The sequence below is a fragment of the Phasianus colchicus genome, chromosome 1 (assembly GCF_987193195.1).
Source record: "Phasianus colchicus chromosome 1, bPhaCol1.hap1.1, whole genome shotgun sequence".
NCBI classification, from domain to species: Eukaryota; Metazoa; Chordata; class Aves; order Galliformes; family Phasianidae; genus Phasianus; species Phasianus colchicus.
In genome coordinates, this window is record NC_143436.1 from 183,702,287 (window position 1) to 183,719,260 (window position 16,974).

General features: G+C 36.8%; 1 protein-coding gene across 1 annotated transcript; it reads left to right on the top strand.

Annotated features, from left to right (window-relative positions):
* Nucleotides 1-7,127: 7,127 nt before the first annotated feature.
* Nucleotides 7,128-13,724, top strand: LOC116230604 (interstitial collagenase-like). The gene is made up of 10 exons (XM_031595863.2): nucleotides 7,128-7,430; nucleotides 8,414-8,658; nucleotides 8,967-9,115; nucleotides 9,205-9,330; nucleotides 9,903-10,064; nucleotides 10,449-10,566; nucleotides 11,268-11,401; nucleotides 12,022-12,181; nucleotides 13,087-13,187; nucleotides 13,410-13,724. Exons 1-10 carry the CDS (start codon nucleotides 7,326-7,328, stop codon nucleotides 13,508-13,510), a joined length of 1,401 nt encoding a protein of 466 aa, XP_031451723.1. The 5' UTR covers nucleotides 7,128-7,325; the 3' UTR covers nucleotides 13,511-13,724.
* Nucleotides 13,725-16,974: the final 3,250 nt, after the last annotated feature.

Below are 16,974 nucleotides of genomic sequence, written 5' to 3' on the forward strand. Positions count from 1 at the left end.
TGGAATTCAATCAGAAAGCTTTCAGTGACGTCAGCTTGTTCCTTGTTATTTGACTCACGCTGTTCTTATTTCTTATTTCTGTTTTTAATTCATGTTTCTGGTGCGGATTTTGAGCAGTCCTATAACCACAAAATATTTTAATGTCTTAATCAGTCCACAATCTCAGCTACTATAGTAAAAGCCAAAAATATGCATGGATGACTTGGCTCACACTTTATAGGTTTTTATTTTCTCAAGGAATTCTCTGCCTCTGGATTTCGGTGAGTTCCTTCAGCTCTTCCTACTGCTCTTCCTACCTGTGCACTCCATAGCACTGCCACTGGCACTAACTGCATTAGGTCGTGTTATTTTAACTGAGATAATCACTTCTGACTCTGATCTTTTAGATGTTTTTTGAAATATTCTCCTTCGTGTGAGATTGTAATTCTGAAAGCAATATAGGCCTGTTGTAGAACTGTCGTGATTGTTCTGACTATTAGATACTTCCTATTTCTTTATTTTTGATGATTTCTGGGACTCTTTCCTTCCTTATTTCACCTTTTACATGTGCAGAGGATCATGCTAATTATTGCATAGGAAATTGATATGTAGCAGAAGTAGAGTTTCATTGACTGTATTACTATCTGTCTTAAAATAATTTCAGTGTTTGGTTGTTGGGTTTTTTTTGCTTTTTTTTTTTTTTTTTTTTTTTGTATATCAGTGTCTTATTTTTCTTCCCAATTCTTAGTTTGAAAAGCCCTGATACCACTGGCAAGTCAGCCTCATCATTTTTGTGAAAACAGAATTTTTAACCAAAGATTACTGACATACGTTTCAGATGTTGTACTCTTCTGAGGCATACTTTGAGAACTGGACTCATAGCTGATGCATTCATTGTTTGTGGCACACTCAGACCAAGGGCATCAGTAAATTGTTTCCTCAATTTCTTGTGTATTTCTATATGTGCCAAATTTCTAGCCTGTTTGCATCAAGATTGGGTGAAGATGAAATTCTCTTCACAAGGAAAAAGATTATCATGTGATTCTTTCTCCTATAGAGTTTATTCTCTTTAATAGTGTCTTTTTCTTCAATGATTTCATTTGTTTTTGTTGTCACTATCTTGCTGGCAGATATTTTTTTCAATATTTGAATGTATCTATTTGTTTTCTATTCACCAAGGACACCATAGTACTTTGATCAAACATAATCCAGGCTGCCCACCTGGAAGGCTTAACGATATGTTTGCTCAGGGTGCTACTTTTCATACTTTGTATTGGTTTTCTTGGTTTCACACGGTCATCCTCACCAGTAGGCACAAATCTCCTTTGATACTGTTCTTGATATGATTATGTATTTATTATCACAGTAGCTAAGGTGTGGTAGTAAATTAAAAACCCATTGTGTAATAACTTGGAAATTCAGAACTAGAAGACCCCAAAGTATCACATAAGTGAAATAGACAAAAATGATAAAAATTGTGCTGGCTGAAAAGATCCCTTGCTCCCTGTCAGCATGACAACTGACCCTGCGTGTTCACAAGCAGTAGCTCACAGTGAGATGCTTTAACATTAGTGCCATGCCTCCAGATGGGAGTCTGTGAGCCTGTACCAAATCCAGTATGTCCCAAATGGGCTAGAGTCCCTGGGTATATGTAGATTGAATTTTCAGAAATTTATCCTTATTGCTACCTCTTTCAGGCTAACTTTTATGACCTTCCATCTTCTATGACAGTTGCAATGTTTAGAGGTGAAGGAATTCAAGCTGGTGAGATCGGTTCTGAAGGCATCCCAAGACCTGCAGGGAAATCCTGCCCAGGACAGGATGGAGAAGTTTCCCATCCCAGGCAGCAGCTCTGGCAGGGAGGAAGAACCTGATTAGATTTCCTGTGTGTGTTCAGGAAACAGGTACTTGGCACGAAAAGTGGCACTCCTTCCCTTCTCCTTAAAGTGCTACTGATTTCAGCAGTGATGCCCTGTCTGAGAGTTGTGCAAGTCACCGAGGTGTAATTCAGGCACTACCCCAGTCTGTGAGCCATCACATTGCATTGCTCTTCTACAATAGAATAATTAGAGCTGATTCAGGACCTCACATCCTGAGCCCTATCTCAGTGGCCTTTGGACTTCAGTGCGGTTTGAACTATACACTTGTGCTCCTGCCACTGACTATCCCAACATCCTGGTTCGTAAATGGCATGACTGATCACAGTCTTGGAGCATGTACAATATTGGCTGATTGTAAATCACGAGATTGTGCAAACTTCAAAACATCTGAGTTGGAGGGTTGCCTTCGGCTTTTTCATATCAGTATTAAAATGTACATGGCTCACTAAGAGAAAACTCCTAATTAATCTGCTAATTTGAGGAAAATATCTGGCAACCAGCTGTATTGTGCCACAGAATTATGTGATTTATATCCCTGACGTTTCAGTCTTCCCAGAAAAAGTGACATCCTTCAAGGAAAAGAACTTGCTTCAGAATAACATTCTGGTTTTGTGAAAAGATTTTTATTTTGTTCCCTCAAAATATATTGGAAACATATGGAGAGATTAGGATATGCATAACAGTTCAGAAAGAACAAAAAAGTACTTCCTGGAAGAATGACGACTGTACTTTTTAGTGCCACCTGTTCATGTGAAAAAATATGGCAACTATAAATGTGACAAATTACGTTAACAAACAATTCTTAGAACTGTGAACTGTGAATTATTTCATTTTTGCAATGTTAAAAATATGGAACTACCAATCAAAGTTCCCTTTTCTACAGTAATTCTGTAGTGAAGGACTTTGATTTAGGGAAACCCCACTGTGATTCACACTGAGTTTATTTTTTCATTATTTAGTCAGTGATGAGCATTCAAGTTTCACCTTAGCAAGAGAAGAATTAAAGCCATTAGAGGATTTTAAAATGTTTCATATATAGTTCATATATAGGGGGAAGAGAACACTATCCTGAAGAATCACATACAAGCTATAGGTAAGTTATACACAAGGTCAGTGGAAATTCCTGTGACAGAAAATTGCTGGAGGCTCAAAAACTCTTCTGGGGAAATACTTGTCCTTTTATACTTCCGCCTAAAGATCATTTCCAGTTGGTGCCGAAAAGTGGATAAACCTAGAAGATCAGTGTGCTAGATAGGCCTGTGCAATGCTTGTGCTCCTACCTAGAACTGAGAAACAAGGAATGGTGAGTAGAGTACCTAGAAAAGGGATATTTAGAGGTCTCTTGACTCATGACAAGCAAAAAAGGTGCAGTTTTGTCAAGAAAGAAGTGCATGAATATTAAGTATGGTTATTGCTAATACAAAGAGTCATAAGGTTGTACTGCCTGGGGGAAGAATGGAAACCCCCCCTGAAAACAATGGTCCTTTGTTCACAACAGCATCACTCCTCCCTTTCTTAGACATCATGTTTGGGTTTATCTGTGCTGAGCAGATGGGTCCTGCACCTGGTGGGTGATTCAAGGTAACCTGAGTAGAGTATGGGTGCTTGTTTTCTGGGCAAGGGCTGTTTCTGAACAACAGTTAGAGGTAGGTAAGTGCCAGGTTTCTCTCTCTCCATTGGTTATATAGAGACATCAGGCATACTTCAGGAAGAGTCAGTGAGTTAGGAGATGCCAAATCGAGTGAGGTGAGGCTAGTGCAGCACCATGCCCAAAGTCCATCCAGTAGAGGTGTTCCCAGAAGTGCATCCACATCCACATACATACATACACGTACACACACAGAAATGTGGATCTGCCAGTAACCTAGGCTCAGACACTCTGATCATGGACACACAGACCTGCAACCTCCGGTCCCACCCTAAGGTGGGTGGGTCTGGTGAGACCTCGCTTACCCATGCATATAAGACAGAGACCCTTGCTCATGAAACATGCTCATGAGCATCCAAGGAAGGGATACAAAGATGGTGAAGGATCTAAAGGGAAAGACATATGAGAAGCGACTGGTCATTGGATTTTTTGGCCCAGAGCAGCTGAGGGGAGGCCTGATGGCGGCTGCAGCTCCTCACAGGGAGCTGAGGGCAGCGCTGAGCTCTGCTCTGTGTGACAGCGACAGGCCCGAGGGAACGGCATGGAGCTGCGGCAGGGGAGGGCAGCTGGGGGTGAGGGAAAGGGTCTGCACCACAGGGCCGTGGGCATGGAACAGCCTGCACAGGGCAGTGGGCACGGCGCTGAGGTGCCGGAGCTCATGACATGTTTGCACAGTGCTCTTAGTCACATGGTTTGTTTATTGGGCGTCCCTGTGTGGAGCCAGGAGTTGGACTCAATGGTCCTCATGGGCCCTTTTCTAACTTGGGATATTCAATGATTCCATGAGCCTTTAGCCACTCAATCTAACACAAATGGGTCTGCAAGCAAATTGAGGGACTGCGTAGACACCAGTTAGCACTCAGTAAATTCATTCCGGCACTTTCAGGTTTCCTTGGAAAGGATAGTATGGCAACATGCTAACTGCTGTGTGATGGGAAGAGCAGATGACTGAAAGCTGTCCTTCCCCCATTTAAGGGAGATGTGCTGAAGGGCACGCAGTGGGACACCACTGCAGATGGTGAAATGGGACATTACTTTGTGGCCCAACATGATGGAAATTCCCAAGACAGAGGGAAGACACTGCTTCTGCTTCCTCTTCCTGATGTTGTTTAAGTTTTTCAGTTGATGACTGTGAGCACATAAGTGGCTCCCACAGCTAGTCCTAGAAACCAGGACTCTCTAATCCTGTCATTGGCTGTCCTAAAAAGTAATTTATTTAAAGTTTCCAGGAAGATAGCCAGATGTCCCCTCCCACCCTCTGCCTGACTCAGTATCCTCTGGTCACGTTAAAATTTGGCAACAGTCCTTTTGCAGAAATGTGCATGGCAGCAGAACCTTCCAGTACAATCTGTAGCTTGTGATTTCCTAATGTTCCCATTGCAGCCCCTGGATCCTTCCAATTAATCTGCATGTCTTCTTTGCTTGTATGTGTTTAAATATGCCTATTGTGCCTTCAGAAAATAAAAGAAAAAAAGAATAGAGAAATAAAGAGTGATCTACTCCCTAGGGAAAAAAAATACTGAAAAAAAGAAGAAAGAAATGGGGGTATTAACTCAAGATCTAAATTTGAATAAGTATACAGAAATACATGAGGAATAAATATTTACAGGGAGAAACACTAATTTAGAAACAGAGAAGTTAAGGAGTATTTCACTAATCCCAGGATCATTTGAGTTGTTCAGACTTTGCAGATGTATCCAGTATCAAAAATGAAGTTTAACTGGACAAGGAATCATGCGATTGAATCTCTTTAAATCTGTAAAAGCTGTTTTCCAGAATCATCTTCCTACTTATTTCAATGACTTCAATGTATTCAGTGATTTCAATGTATTATTGCTTTGAGATGTTCAGTATTATTTTTATTCAATAACTCCACATAAGAAATATAAACATTAAAAAGTATATAGAAATTTACTTTTCCAGGAGTAGTATCTGCTCTGCTACACTTCAGTGTGGTAGGGGATGCTGCATTACAGTGATAGTAGAACTATATAGTAGTTATATAGCCTTGGTACTTGAGAAACTAATTTGAATACTTCCTGAAGGGTATTTCCAACTTCTTTGGAGCTGAACTCAGTGTGAATCTCTTCCAGTTTGGGATATTCCAAAATTCAGTGATTCTAGAACAATAAAGTTTTCACCCTGCATTATATTTCTTCAGATCAAACCCTTCTGAGGTATCAGAAATAAAGGAGAGTGGTACGTATTTGCATTTTCCCATCTCACACCAGCCTTTATTTTTCCTTTTTATGACATTTAATTACACACAAAAAAATTTTTATAATGTACTGGGAGAAACCTATAGAGGTTTCCACAGAGTGTCTCTGGCAGGAGAACAGCACCACATTCAGCCTGACAACTTTCAGAGTTAGCAAGCTTGCAACCCCTTCAGGCCACCTACACTGGTACTTAGCTGTCCTAGCAGTTAGAAATACCTTCTTGAAATTAGGGGTCTACACTATGAGTGCCTGCATACCCTACATATGTAAAATCCTCTTATTTCAGCGTAAACTTAGCCAATACAGTCAGCTTCTGTTGATCTTAAAATCTGTACCATATGATCAGTAGAGTCATTCCCTAGAATCCATTTTCAAAAAGGAAGGTCAGATTCCTACATTACATATAGAGATATCTATGCATCAAAACACTTAAAGTTGATTCTACATCAGAGCATTGTTCATTTGGTCATACCTGAGACACACACCTGAGGCTTGCTGCCATAACATGGGAAGCATGAAGACCTACATCCTTGCAGGGTAGCTGGAGTTCGGGTGGGATTTCCTAGAAGACCTGAAATTGCACAAATACTCAGTTAGCCAAACCCTGTGTCTACATATAATCACTCTTGTTTAAGACCACTGTGCAGTCTTGGAAAACATTTACAGCCTGTCTCTCAGGAGCAGTTCTTCATTTATTTAACAACACTTACGACTCTCCTTGATGAAACAGGGAACACAATGTTACAGAATGGTTTTCAATCTTTATTTTCAAGGTATATAAATGTTCCCATTGGGCTTTGTGTAGTCTTCCCAATCAAAGAATATCTCTGTGCATGGATCCAACCACTCCATTGCATTTTTTTTTTTCCAAGAGTATAAACATTATTCTGTTTATCATATATATGTATGGAAACATAGCTTATGTGTTCCAGTAACCTGACTGTTTGTTTAACATCAGTCAAAAACTGTTGAAGCATTTTAGCTCTCCGTTTTGGGAACAGCGCAAGATTGTTTCAAACAGAACTGCTAATTATCTCATGGCAACTCACCTGGATTTATTATGCTAATTACTCCCAGATCAGTTATTTGCATTTTCTTTTATGTTATTGATACTTATTTTGACTAAATGTATCTTATTATTTATTGTAAGAGAACATATGTTTTTACTGATTATAGTACAATGCAATATTATGTTATTGCTATATCTTATTTCATATTATAGCTCCAGTATCAAGAACTTGCCCCACAAATTGCATATATATATATTTCATATATATTGTATATATGTGAAATGTAATTCCATCTTTTATCTGATGAGTATTTCCTTAATTATTAAAAACACTATGAAATTGCCCAAAACAGAAGGCTCAGGGGAAAAAAAAAAAAAAAAAAAAAAAAGAATGGTAGCATTAGTTAAACTCATTTCATCACTCCCTAATGATGAAACAGTTATGCATCATTTTTACTAATCAGAGGATATTATGCAGCATGAGTCAGACTGTCACTGATTTACAATTTAGCTATATAAACAGAGCTGAGAAACGTGTTCAATAGGTCAAGACTTCGCAGTGTAGCTGAAGCAGAGAACCTTTGACAAGAATGAAGGTCCTTTCTCTTCTCCTCTTGCTGTATGTGGCAGTCTCCTCTGCTTTCCCTGTGGCTCCTGAAGAAGAAGATGAAGGAAAAAATATAAATCTTGTGGAGGTAAATATTTTCTACTGCATTTCTAAATGAAAACAGAAAGTAGTCAAAGAGATAACCAGAATTATTTTCAAAGAATGTGACTTTAAACGATTTTTCATTTTGCAAAGGCTTCAAGAGAAAGCTTTTCCTATTAACCTGCAATTTTTGAGAGAATTTTCTTGAAATTACTTACCTATATGTTATCTAAAATTGCACAACTTCACTTTGATGTTGTCAGTAAGATGTTAAAAATAATACAGACACATAAGTTCTAGTCTCAAGGCTGCATGACTGCAGAATTAGTCAAAATCAGGAACAGGTTATACTTCAAAATGTGCTTTGAAAACCGTGACCTGATCAGGCTTGGTAACACAGGGAAAGAAACTCATTTGAATTATGTATGTATTTCAGTATTTGTTTGAATTGATCTTTTACGGAATATTTTTTTAGACATCTTCAAGAAATGCAATAATTATATAAATATATCACTAATTATTGGAGAAAAAGTTGTTGAAATTTAATAGGAATATCTGGTTTTCTCGAGTCATATTTCATAGCTAAAAATAAATGACATGATTTGCCAAATGCTGACTCTCTTGCTCTATTCACTGAACTTGTCAGGAGTCCTATGTCTGGAGCTTCACTGCTAATTTGTATTTCCTTGAATGAGATATATGAAGTTATAAGCTTCCTTAAAAGCTCTGCTACTAAAATAACAGGTTATAATAAATAAATGTGGAATTAACTATTAGTAGCAAATATTAGATTTTAAATACAAGTTCTCCATATAGTCAATCAGTGAAAAAAGTAATTCAGGTAACTGTGAAAGCTGTAAATCATATGTACCTTTTCACACTGATTCTTGGAAAAAATAGGTGGCTTTAGCCCTTGGTAGACACAAGGCTTCATGATAGAATAGTTCAAGATTACTTAGGAAATGTAAATGTGACTGAAGACAATGCTGATACATCATAATACTCTTCTTTTTAAAAATTCTGGTTCAGACTTATCTACAGAATTTCTACAATCTTCAAAAAGATCATCGACCTCATCTAAGGCAGGGGGGTAAAAATCATCTTGCTGAAAAGCTCAAGGAAATGCAGGAATTCTTTGGACTACAAGTGACTGGGAAACCTGATCGTGACACTTTGGAGATGATGAATAAACCCAGGTGTGGTGTTCCTGATGTAGAGCAATACGTCTTCACAGCAGGGAATCCAAAATGGAAGAAAACTAATCTGACATACAGGTAACATTTCCTAATCTGCTTCAAATAGATGTAAATCTAGCATTTCAGTTTTGGGGGCCTGAAGGAAAGTACATTATGACCTATCCAAAATGATATCTAGAATGATTAACTGATTTCTAGAAACAGGCACTGTAGAAGGCATTATCTAAAGTTAAGTCATTATTGATTTGTACTTATGAAAGATATACTTAATATATATTACTTTTGTAAAATGTTTACAATTTATATTATATATAATATAAATGAATATTTTTCAATTGAAACTCTGTATTTTTAGTATTATGTAATGCTTTCATTTTCCTTTGAAGGATTGTGAATTACACCAGAAAGATGAGACAAACTGATGTAGATGAAGCAATCCAAAAAGCTCTGAATGTGTGGAGCAGTGTGACACCATTGACATTTCAAAAGATTGAGGACAAAATTGCAGATATAATGATCTCATTCGCTTATAGAGGTAAAACTGATATCTTTACATATTGAATAGATATCTGAAATCATAGAAATAACTTGGGATTCTAAATGATTTTTTACTCTTCATTTTAGATCACAGAGATAACTCTCCTTTTGATGGGCCTGGTGGGCTGCTGGCTCATGCTTTTCAACCAGGAGAAGGTCTTGGTGGAGATGTGCATATGGATGAGGAGGAAACCTGGACAAAAGATGGAAGAGGTAAAGGCTGAGACCAAATCCATTTACACAGTTTTACCTTGTACAATTTTTCTTGTGTGGTAGTTAGCTCATAAGACTAGTTGCAGATAAAAAGTGAGTAAGAGGCAGAGCTTGTCCTTTTAATTTATTTTTTATTTTTTGCCAATGATTCATTGGTAGGAATCTTTCTTCACCTAGCACTTCAGTGTTCCAGATTAGTGAATTCAAATGTCATCAAAACTCGTGTTGTGAAATATTGTTCTTTTGAATCACTGAACTTTCAAAATCATTGGAATGATCTTTGATTCTGAGCAGTTTATGCAATAGCAGGAGAAATAGGGATTGTGTTTAAGATACAAGGATACTGGAGGAAGGATAAAGGGATCATAATTAGAACATCCAACATTCTTCAAACACTCATATAGATCTTCAACTATAAGATTTTTTGAGTTATAATGTGGGTAGAATTACTTATAGCCTGTCTTGTAGCTGTAGCACATTTTGTTAAGTTGCATAAAACTCTTTTCCATTATAAATACTGTGGTAAATACCAAAACAGATTTTATCTGTTTCCTATGATTTTTATCACACAGGCTACAACTTGTTTATTGTTGTTGCCCATGAGCTTGGCCATTCACTCGGTCTGTCCCATTCAAATGATCCTGGAGCCCTGATGTATCCAAATTATGCCTACACGGACCCCAAAGAATTCCTTCTTCCTCAGGATGACATTGATGGCATTCAAGCCATATATGGTAAGAAATAAATATTTTTTGTTTAATAGTTCTATTTGGAGACTGGCTAATAATGATAAGAATATATTTTAAAAATGTTTGTTTCACGTACATGAAAAGTCTAAGTGTTCTAAACAATGGATAACAGAATAAGGAAAAACCTGGAAGCTACCTGCAGCTGAAGAACCGCTCTGGAAAAAAAATCTTGGAAAAAGATGAACTCAACTCCTTTAACAATGTTAAAAGTTTGGGTTTTCTGACAGAGATTCAGTACACGATGATATGCCCTTTCATTTTCTTTAAACAAGATCTTTGGCAACCATGGACACCTTCTGAACACTGTATTTATTCTATATTTTCCTAAATACAAACCAAAAGATTTTTATTTTATTTTCCTTCCTTTAGGACAGTCTAATGATGCTGTGCAGCCTACAGGGCCAACAACTCCACAAGCTTGTGATCCTAATTTGACATTTGATGCCATTACCACTTTGCGTGGAGAAATGATATTCTTTAAGGGCAGGTAATACCAATAAGCACATATATCATCTCTTAAAAGTATCCAGTAGCTTTAAAAAAAATCAGTAATCCATGAGGGAAAGCTATCATTTTGAAACGTAGTACAAAGACAAAGAGTATAAAACTACTATGTACCAATTTACCCAAGACAGAGTTCTTAACTCATTAATATCAAGAGTCATAATTGACAAAAGCAGTGAAGGAGATCAAGACTGGTAGTCTTTTTTCTAAATATTATGCCATTGTGGCCATTGCTGTGCTAGATTTGGTTCTGAACTAGATTCAACTAATAGCAAAGCAACACTATTCGTATATTCCTTTATGATGTGCTCATGTGTCCCACAGTGTAAGCCTTCTGCTGCACACCTATACAAGAGCAAAGCCATGACTGAAAGTACTAGTACATAGAAAGACATACTAGGTGTTCACTGACACCAATGGTCAGCCTTCCTGCCCTATGGAGAAATAGAAGGGCTTATATTTCTCTTGCCTGATTTTGGTGCGGAGGTGCTAAAGTTCAGATTGCAGCCACTCTAGACTTCCTTTGCATTCATTGGAGAGGGATACATACCCAGAAGGTCATTTTGTCATGAGACAGAATATATCACTTAGTGGAGGTACTTTTCTCTCTCCAAGAGCTATAATCATTGTCTGACATCTGTGAAGAGTGGAACTATTTTAATCTATAAATTTTGTTCAAACCAGATACATGCTGCGCAAACATCCTGAGAGGTCAGAGACAGAGCTCAATTTTATCTCACTGTTCTGGCCAAATTTGCCATCAGGAATTCAAGCTGCTTATGAGAACATCGAAAGGGATGAAGTTTTACTCTTTAAAGGTAACGGCATCTGAAATTCTTTACTTTTTCTGACCAGTTCTTTCCATAACCTTTGCAAATTATGCAATTTCAGAGGCTAAAGTGTTTCTATAACAAAGGTCAGTGAAACAGGGTCTCTTACAAAGCTGCAAATTATTGAACCTGTGCCTGATAGAGCTATAATTCTGAAAGAGACCTCCAGAAGCCATAATGCTAAAAAAACCTCCTTGCTCTGCTTTATTCAGTGCTCTGAAAAAGAAGACATAAAAATAGCTTCCCTTCTTTAGATCTAGTTCTCTTCAGATAACGGCATTTCACAGGATTTTTGCTAAGTTCTAACAAGTAATTCAACTGGTAAATAGAGGAATTTGCACATCACCATTACTCTTCTCACTATTAGCGTAGAATATATTGTTACAAGATGGTCTAATAGGACTCTTACCAAAAAAGTCTGAAGTCTAATTTAAAACAGAACAGGATAATTGTTTCTTAGACTAGTAAAAGAAAAATTCTGGAAAGATATTTCAAAATGTATTTTTTAGAAATTATATCACGAAAGCCATTTTATGTGCTTCCCATCTAAAATACAATTAAATGTTTATTAATAACAAGACCAAATGAAACATGCTTATATTTTTCAGAGGATAAGTACTGGGTTATCAGAGGATATGACATTGCATATGGCTATCCCAAACCAATCTATCGTCTGGGATTCCCAAAGACTGTTAAAAGAGTTAATGCAGCTTACAACGATGAGACCACAGGAAAAACGTATTTCTTTGTAGCTGACAGATACTGGAGGTGAGATTTAATATTTATCTACCAGAAAGAATATTTTTACTTGTTTCTGAAAATTGATATAATTAACATAAATTAAGCTATGACATTCAAGTGTACTCTGGAAATTCAGGCAGGTTTGTCTGAAAGTTTAAAGAACTAAAGCATTTGCTAATAAATGTCAATATCTCTAAAGCTTTGTTTGCCATTCTTACATTCCTGTCATGGCGACGTAAGTATTTGCTACCAGATGAAATATCTGTCCATTGAAACAGCTATTTTATAGCAAAATTATTCACTTAGTATTCACAATATGTTGCTTTTCTGTGTAATGCTATGATAGTGTACACTTTTCAGTCACATTTCAAGCAAAATGAACTATTAATTAAAAGTGTTGTAACTGAATTTTCCTTTGAATAATCAAGCTGTGGATCATCAACAGTTGTACAATTAGCATTATTTGTAACTTAAATGCAGCTCATGATAAATTTCAGAGAGTAATTTTGTTTAAAAAGTACGTGATTGACAGTAATACAAGTATGTTTCAGGTCTGTGCTTCAGTTTTTCTATTCCCCTCCTTTATGCTACGATTTTAGACCAAACTGGATATCCAACAGCTAGATATAGAAACACATTTTAGATGCAGTGATGGCCAAGGTGTTAGCTTAGCCTGAAAATCATTAGTATGTTCCTGGGCTTCATTCCCAGGATCCTTGAGAGCTTTGTTACAAACATCCCTGAGGGAAGGGTTTTCAGATACTCATCAGAACCTTACTACATAACAGAAAAATATCAAAATCTACTTTAGTTTATCCTTATGAGACTTCACTCTAAGAGCAGAATTGCATACATGTATGAACCTGCTTTGAAGTTTTAAAATGTTATCTGCTTCACTACAAGGGGTAATTATGGCTTTTTTGTGTGCTCAGATATGATGAAAACAAAAAATCCATGGATCATGGTTATCCCAGGAAAATAATCTCCGACTTTGGAAAAATTGGCAGAGTTGATGCTGCTTTCCAAAAAGATGGTAAGTAAAAAAAAAATCTTTAAACTGAGTTTATTTGAATACCTGCTGTTCTGTAGGTAAAATCATTTATTTTCAAAAACCTGTTATTAGCCCTTAAACAAAGCAGCTGAGATGGAAATGAAAAATAGCAAGTATGCATGGAATATTTTTGCTGATTTTTCCCCCCAGAATACTAAAAAGAAGTCATCTATGAAATATAATTTGATTTAATTTTGTTTCCAGGCTATGTCTACTTCTTCCACAAAACAACTCAGTTCCAGTTTGATCCTCGTACCAAACGGATTGTCAATCAAATGGAGAGCATTAGCTGGTTTAATTGTTAATTGCAGTGATTGTGTTTCTTCTCCACATGCACACTGCGTATTTTTATGTGTATATTTTATATGTATATTTTTGTGCTGAATTTTTCAGCATTTCATGACTAACAGGTCAGAATGGATTTCTGCCTGGATTCCGTAGATGTATTGTTTTAATAAGTATTAACTGTAATACAAATGTGTTTATATAACTTATTACACTTTTACCTGCTGCATTAAATATTCCTAATAAATTGTGTTTGTCATATCTTCTTGTCCTTGCTTCCTTATTTGTACTACTATTCAAAGCAAACTCTAGTTTCAACACTAAAAAATATACTCTGGCATGAAAAGACAAATATTTTTCCCATACCAGGCAGAGGAACAACTAGCAGGCTCTGGGCTCCATTGCCCCACACAAACTCTGGTGAAAATATTATGGGTAATTAGGAGAGCTGGGACTCAAGAACGTTAGTCCATAAAACCCACTTCCACTTTTTGCTCTTTCTTTTCTTCCTCACTTTCCAACCTGAGCCTTTCCTCCAGAGCACAGCTCTTTGCAAACGCAGGCATCTCTTCCCCTCATGCCTTTAGATTTAAGAACCAAATTTAAAACTGAAAAATATAATATTGTACAAGAGATCGCTGAAACCTCTGCCTTGATCTGTCAGATCATATTATACAAGGGGTGGGTAAACCTCATTTGTAGCTCTGTCAAGTGCTTACTATTTCAGTATCTACTAAATCCCTCCTAATTTCACTGGAATAAAGGATGAACTGAAAGTATCACTTTAAAAATTACAGTCCTTGGCCAAACAAGAAATTCATTAAAAATACAGCTTTACATCTAGCTTTACCAGAATTTTCTTCAAATATCCTCAATTAAAATGGTCTTTGATGGTCTTATTCACTTTCTTTCTTTTTGTAGCTCACCTGATAACATTGGAAGCCATATGGCCATAACAAAGTTCATTTTCTCATACTTCATCTGCATTATGCAATGCAGTAACCCAAAATCTTCAGAGGAAGATTCTGGGTTACTGCAATAGAAATAATAGGAATCTGAGAAAAGATCATATATCCTCATAAATTTTTTCATTACTTCTTTGTCTGTATTGGAAGTCTGTATTGGAAGTCTACAAGGGAAATTACATCCCTTGTAAATAAAGAACAGGCTTAGTAATTCTCACCTAGAGTAAAAATTAATCTAAAAGTTTTTGAAGATAAGAAACGGTATAACTGAAAATGGAGATTAGGTTTTATAAGGAATATCATATATAAAAAAGAAAAGTAATTAAATTACAGTAAATAAAAAACTTTAATTAAATTTGTTAATATGAATCTTGTTCTCACAGAGTCATTCATGTACCCATTATTTAATTCAACACACCAGTGGCAATCCTTTTTAATATTTTTCTTGTGTAAGCTAGTGCTGTTGAACAATTAATCCAAAAATTGTTTCAAAAATATATAAATCTAAATTGATTATGTTGCTTTAATAGAGATTGTCTCCAGGCATATCAGCAGAAGATTAGAAGGAAAGATAATACTTCTTTCCAGATCAAGATTAAATTAAAAAATAGAAAATTGTGTTATATATTCCTTTCAGATGTGAACAGATCCTCAGAGTTACAGCAGAACCACTAATATCCCTCTAGAAATTTTAATTAGGGGTACTTATGGAGCAGAGAAAATGTTAAATGTGAGACAAAGGGTAAGGAGGTGGTTATGTTTTAAGGAAAGAAAAAGAGAAAAGATAATTTACAACCCTGTTTAGGCAGCTGAATTGCAGCCTAAGAGTTTTCATGTGATCTCAGGCATAGGCTGTCATGAAAGTCAAAGGTTTTTATCAAGACATTTGGTGAGCTTCTGAGAGCTGTACAGATCTCATCCTAAATTTACATCCTACATGCAGTCAGAAAAAATGCCATTTGACCATACTGGTCAGATTTCTGTTGATATCATGCAAGCCTAGACAGTTAACTCACATATAGACACCAACAGAGTGAACAGTTTGGAGAGCTGAATCCATGATGGTATCATGCTAAGATGACCATGCTGCAGAAGTTTGCTATATGCTTTGGGTGTCACTTGGTACTGCTGATGTGGTGAGGAAAGACAGTGACTTCCTGAGTGAAAACTTGGGTCACCTTACAGCAATTTGGATAAAACCTACTCTAAGACTACAAAGGAAGTCACGAGGTAGATCAGCATCCTTTAACACTAACCAATGCTAAAGATAAAAAAGAAACCGCAATCAGCAGCTGCTCTACAGCTACTTCTTTCCTCAGGCCTCAAGGCTCACTACAGACGTATTTGTGAAACATCGTCTGTGAGAAACTCCACTTCGGCCTCCCTCCCATGAGCAGTGGGAACTGGCTGCTGCATTGTGCAAGCGGTCAAGTAGCAAAAACCTTACACTAGCTTTGAGTAATGCAGGACTCCACAGCTGGCACACAAGTCTCTTCTAAGCAAAAAGTAATGTAGCTTGAGCTGTTAGCTGAAACTAGAAATATATTCTAAATCAGTTGTTTAATCTTTTCTATGCTCAGTAAAGACAACAAGAGACTACCTATTGAGACAGTTCATCCTATCCTAAGACAGCTGGTGGACTTACTTTCCAGAGAGACATATTTCTCCATTTTCTGCACACAAATGCTCAGCTAATAAATGTATAAAGGTAGGTGCAACTAGTCTTAACCTAGCTGCTTTCATTGTCTTTGTCCTTCTGCTGCTATACAGCAAACAGCTGTGGAGAATTGATGGCCAACAGCAGCAGGAAAAAAGGATACCAGGTTCTCCCAGTTCATATCAAATCTCACAATGTTGCCTTGATTTTTTACAAAATTATATTCAAATCAGAAAAAACACTTTTTTGAAAAGGATCCTCTCATATCATCAAGAATTATGCATGGTGCAAAAACCACTGAACAGGGGTTTGTATTTCATAACCTACGCTATGTATATAATCAGAGGGTAATGCCTTCTAGGTGTGAAGCTATTGAGACAAACAAACATTTCAGTTTTAAAATGAAAGCAGAGCTCAGAAAAGACATTCTCTGTTTCTGGGTAAATGCACATGTCATCGGTTGTATCAGTTCAGTCATACTCCCCATCTCTTAAAATTTGTTTCCCTCGTTTGTACCTCAGTAAGATAAATGAATGGTATCCAGGTCCTTTGGGTCTCTTACCTTATCACAAGAAAATGATTGTAATGACAAATTAAGGGAGGTGGAGTTTTTTGTTACTGTAACTGAGAAGTACCATTAACAAGAAAGTTTAACAAACAAGGATGCATTGTGAAATTTAGGATAGAAAATTTGTCATTAACGCCTCCAGTTGGAGAAAAGTTGGCTGCAAGTGACAGCAATAAACCAACAATGTGGAAACAAGGATTTCCTTTAAAAGCCACAGTCCAACATGAGGGTATTTCTTATAGCTCTTTCATAAATTTTGAGCACATACTGTCAGAGGTCCTCAGAGGTGTTGAA

Excerpts from the sequence above, each read along its gene's own strand:
- LOC116230604 (XM_031595863.2), top strand. The coding sequence starts at position 7,326 with ATGAAGGTCCTTTCTCTTCTCCTCTTGCTGTATGTGGCAGTCTCCTCT. Across the intron at positions 10,065-10,448 it reads TGGCATTCAAGCCATATATG|GACAGTCTAATGATGCTGTG; the intron begins GTAAGAAATAAA and ends TCCTTCCTTTAG. Across the intron at positions 10,567-11,267 it reads ATGATATTCTTTAAGGGCAG|ATACATGCTGCGCAAACATC; the intron begins GTAATACCAATA and ends TGTTCAAACCAG.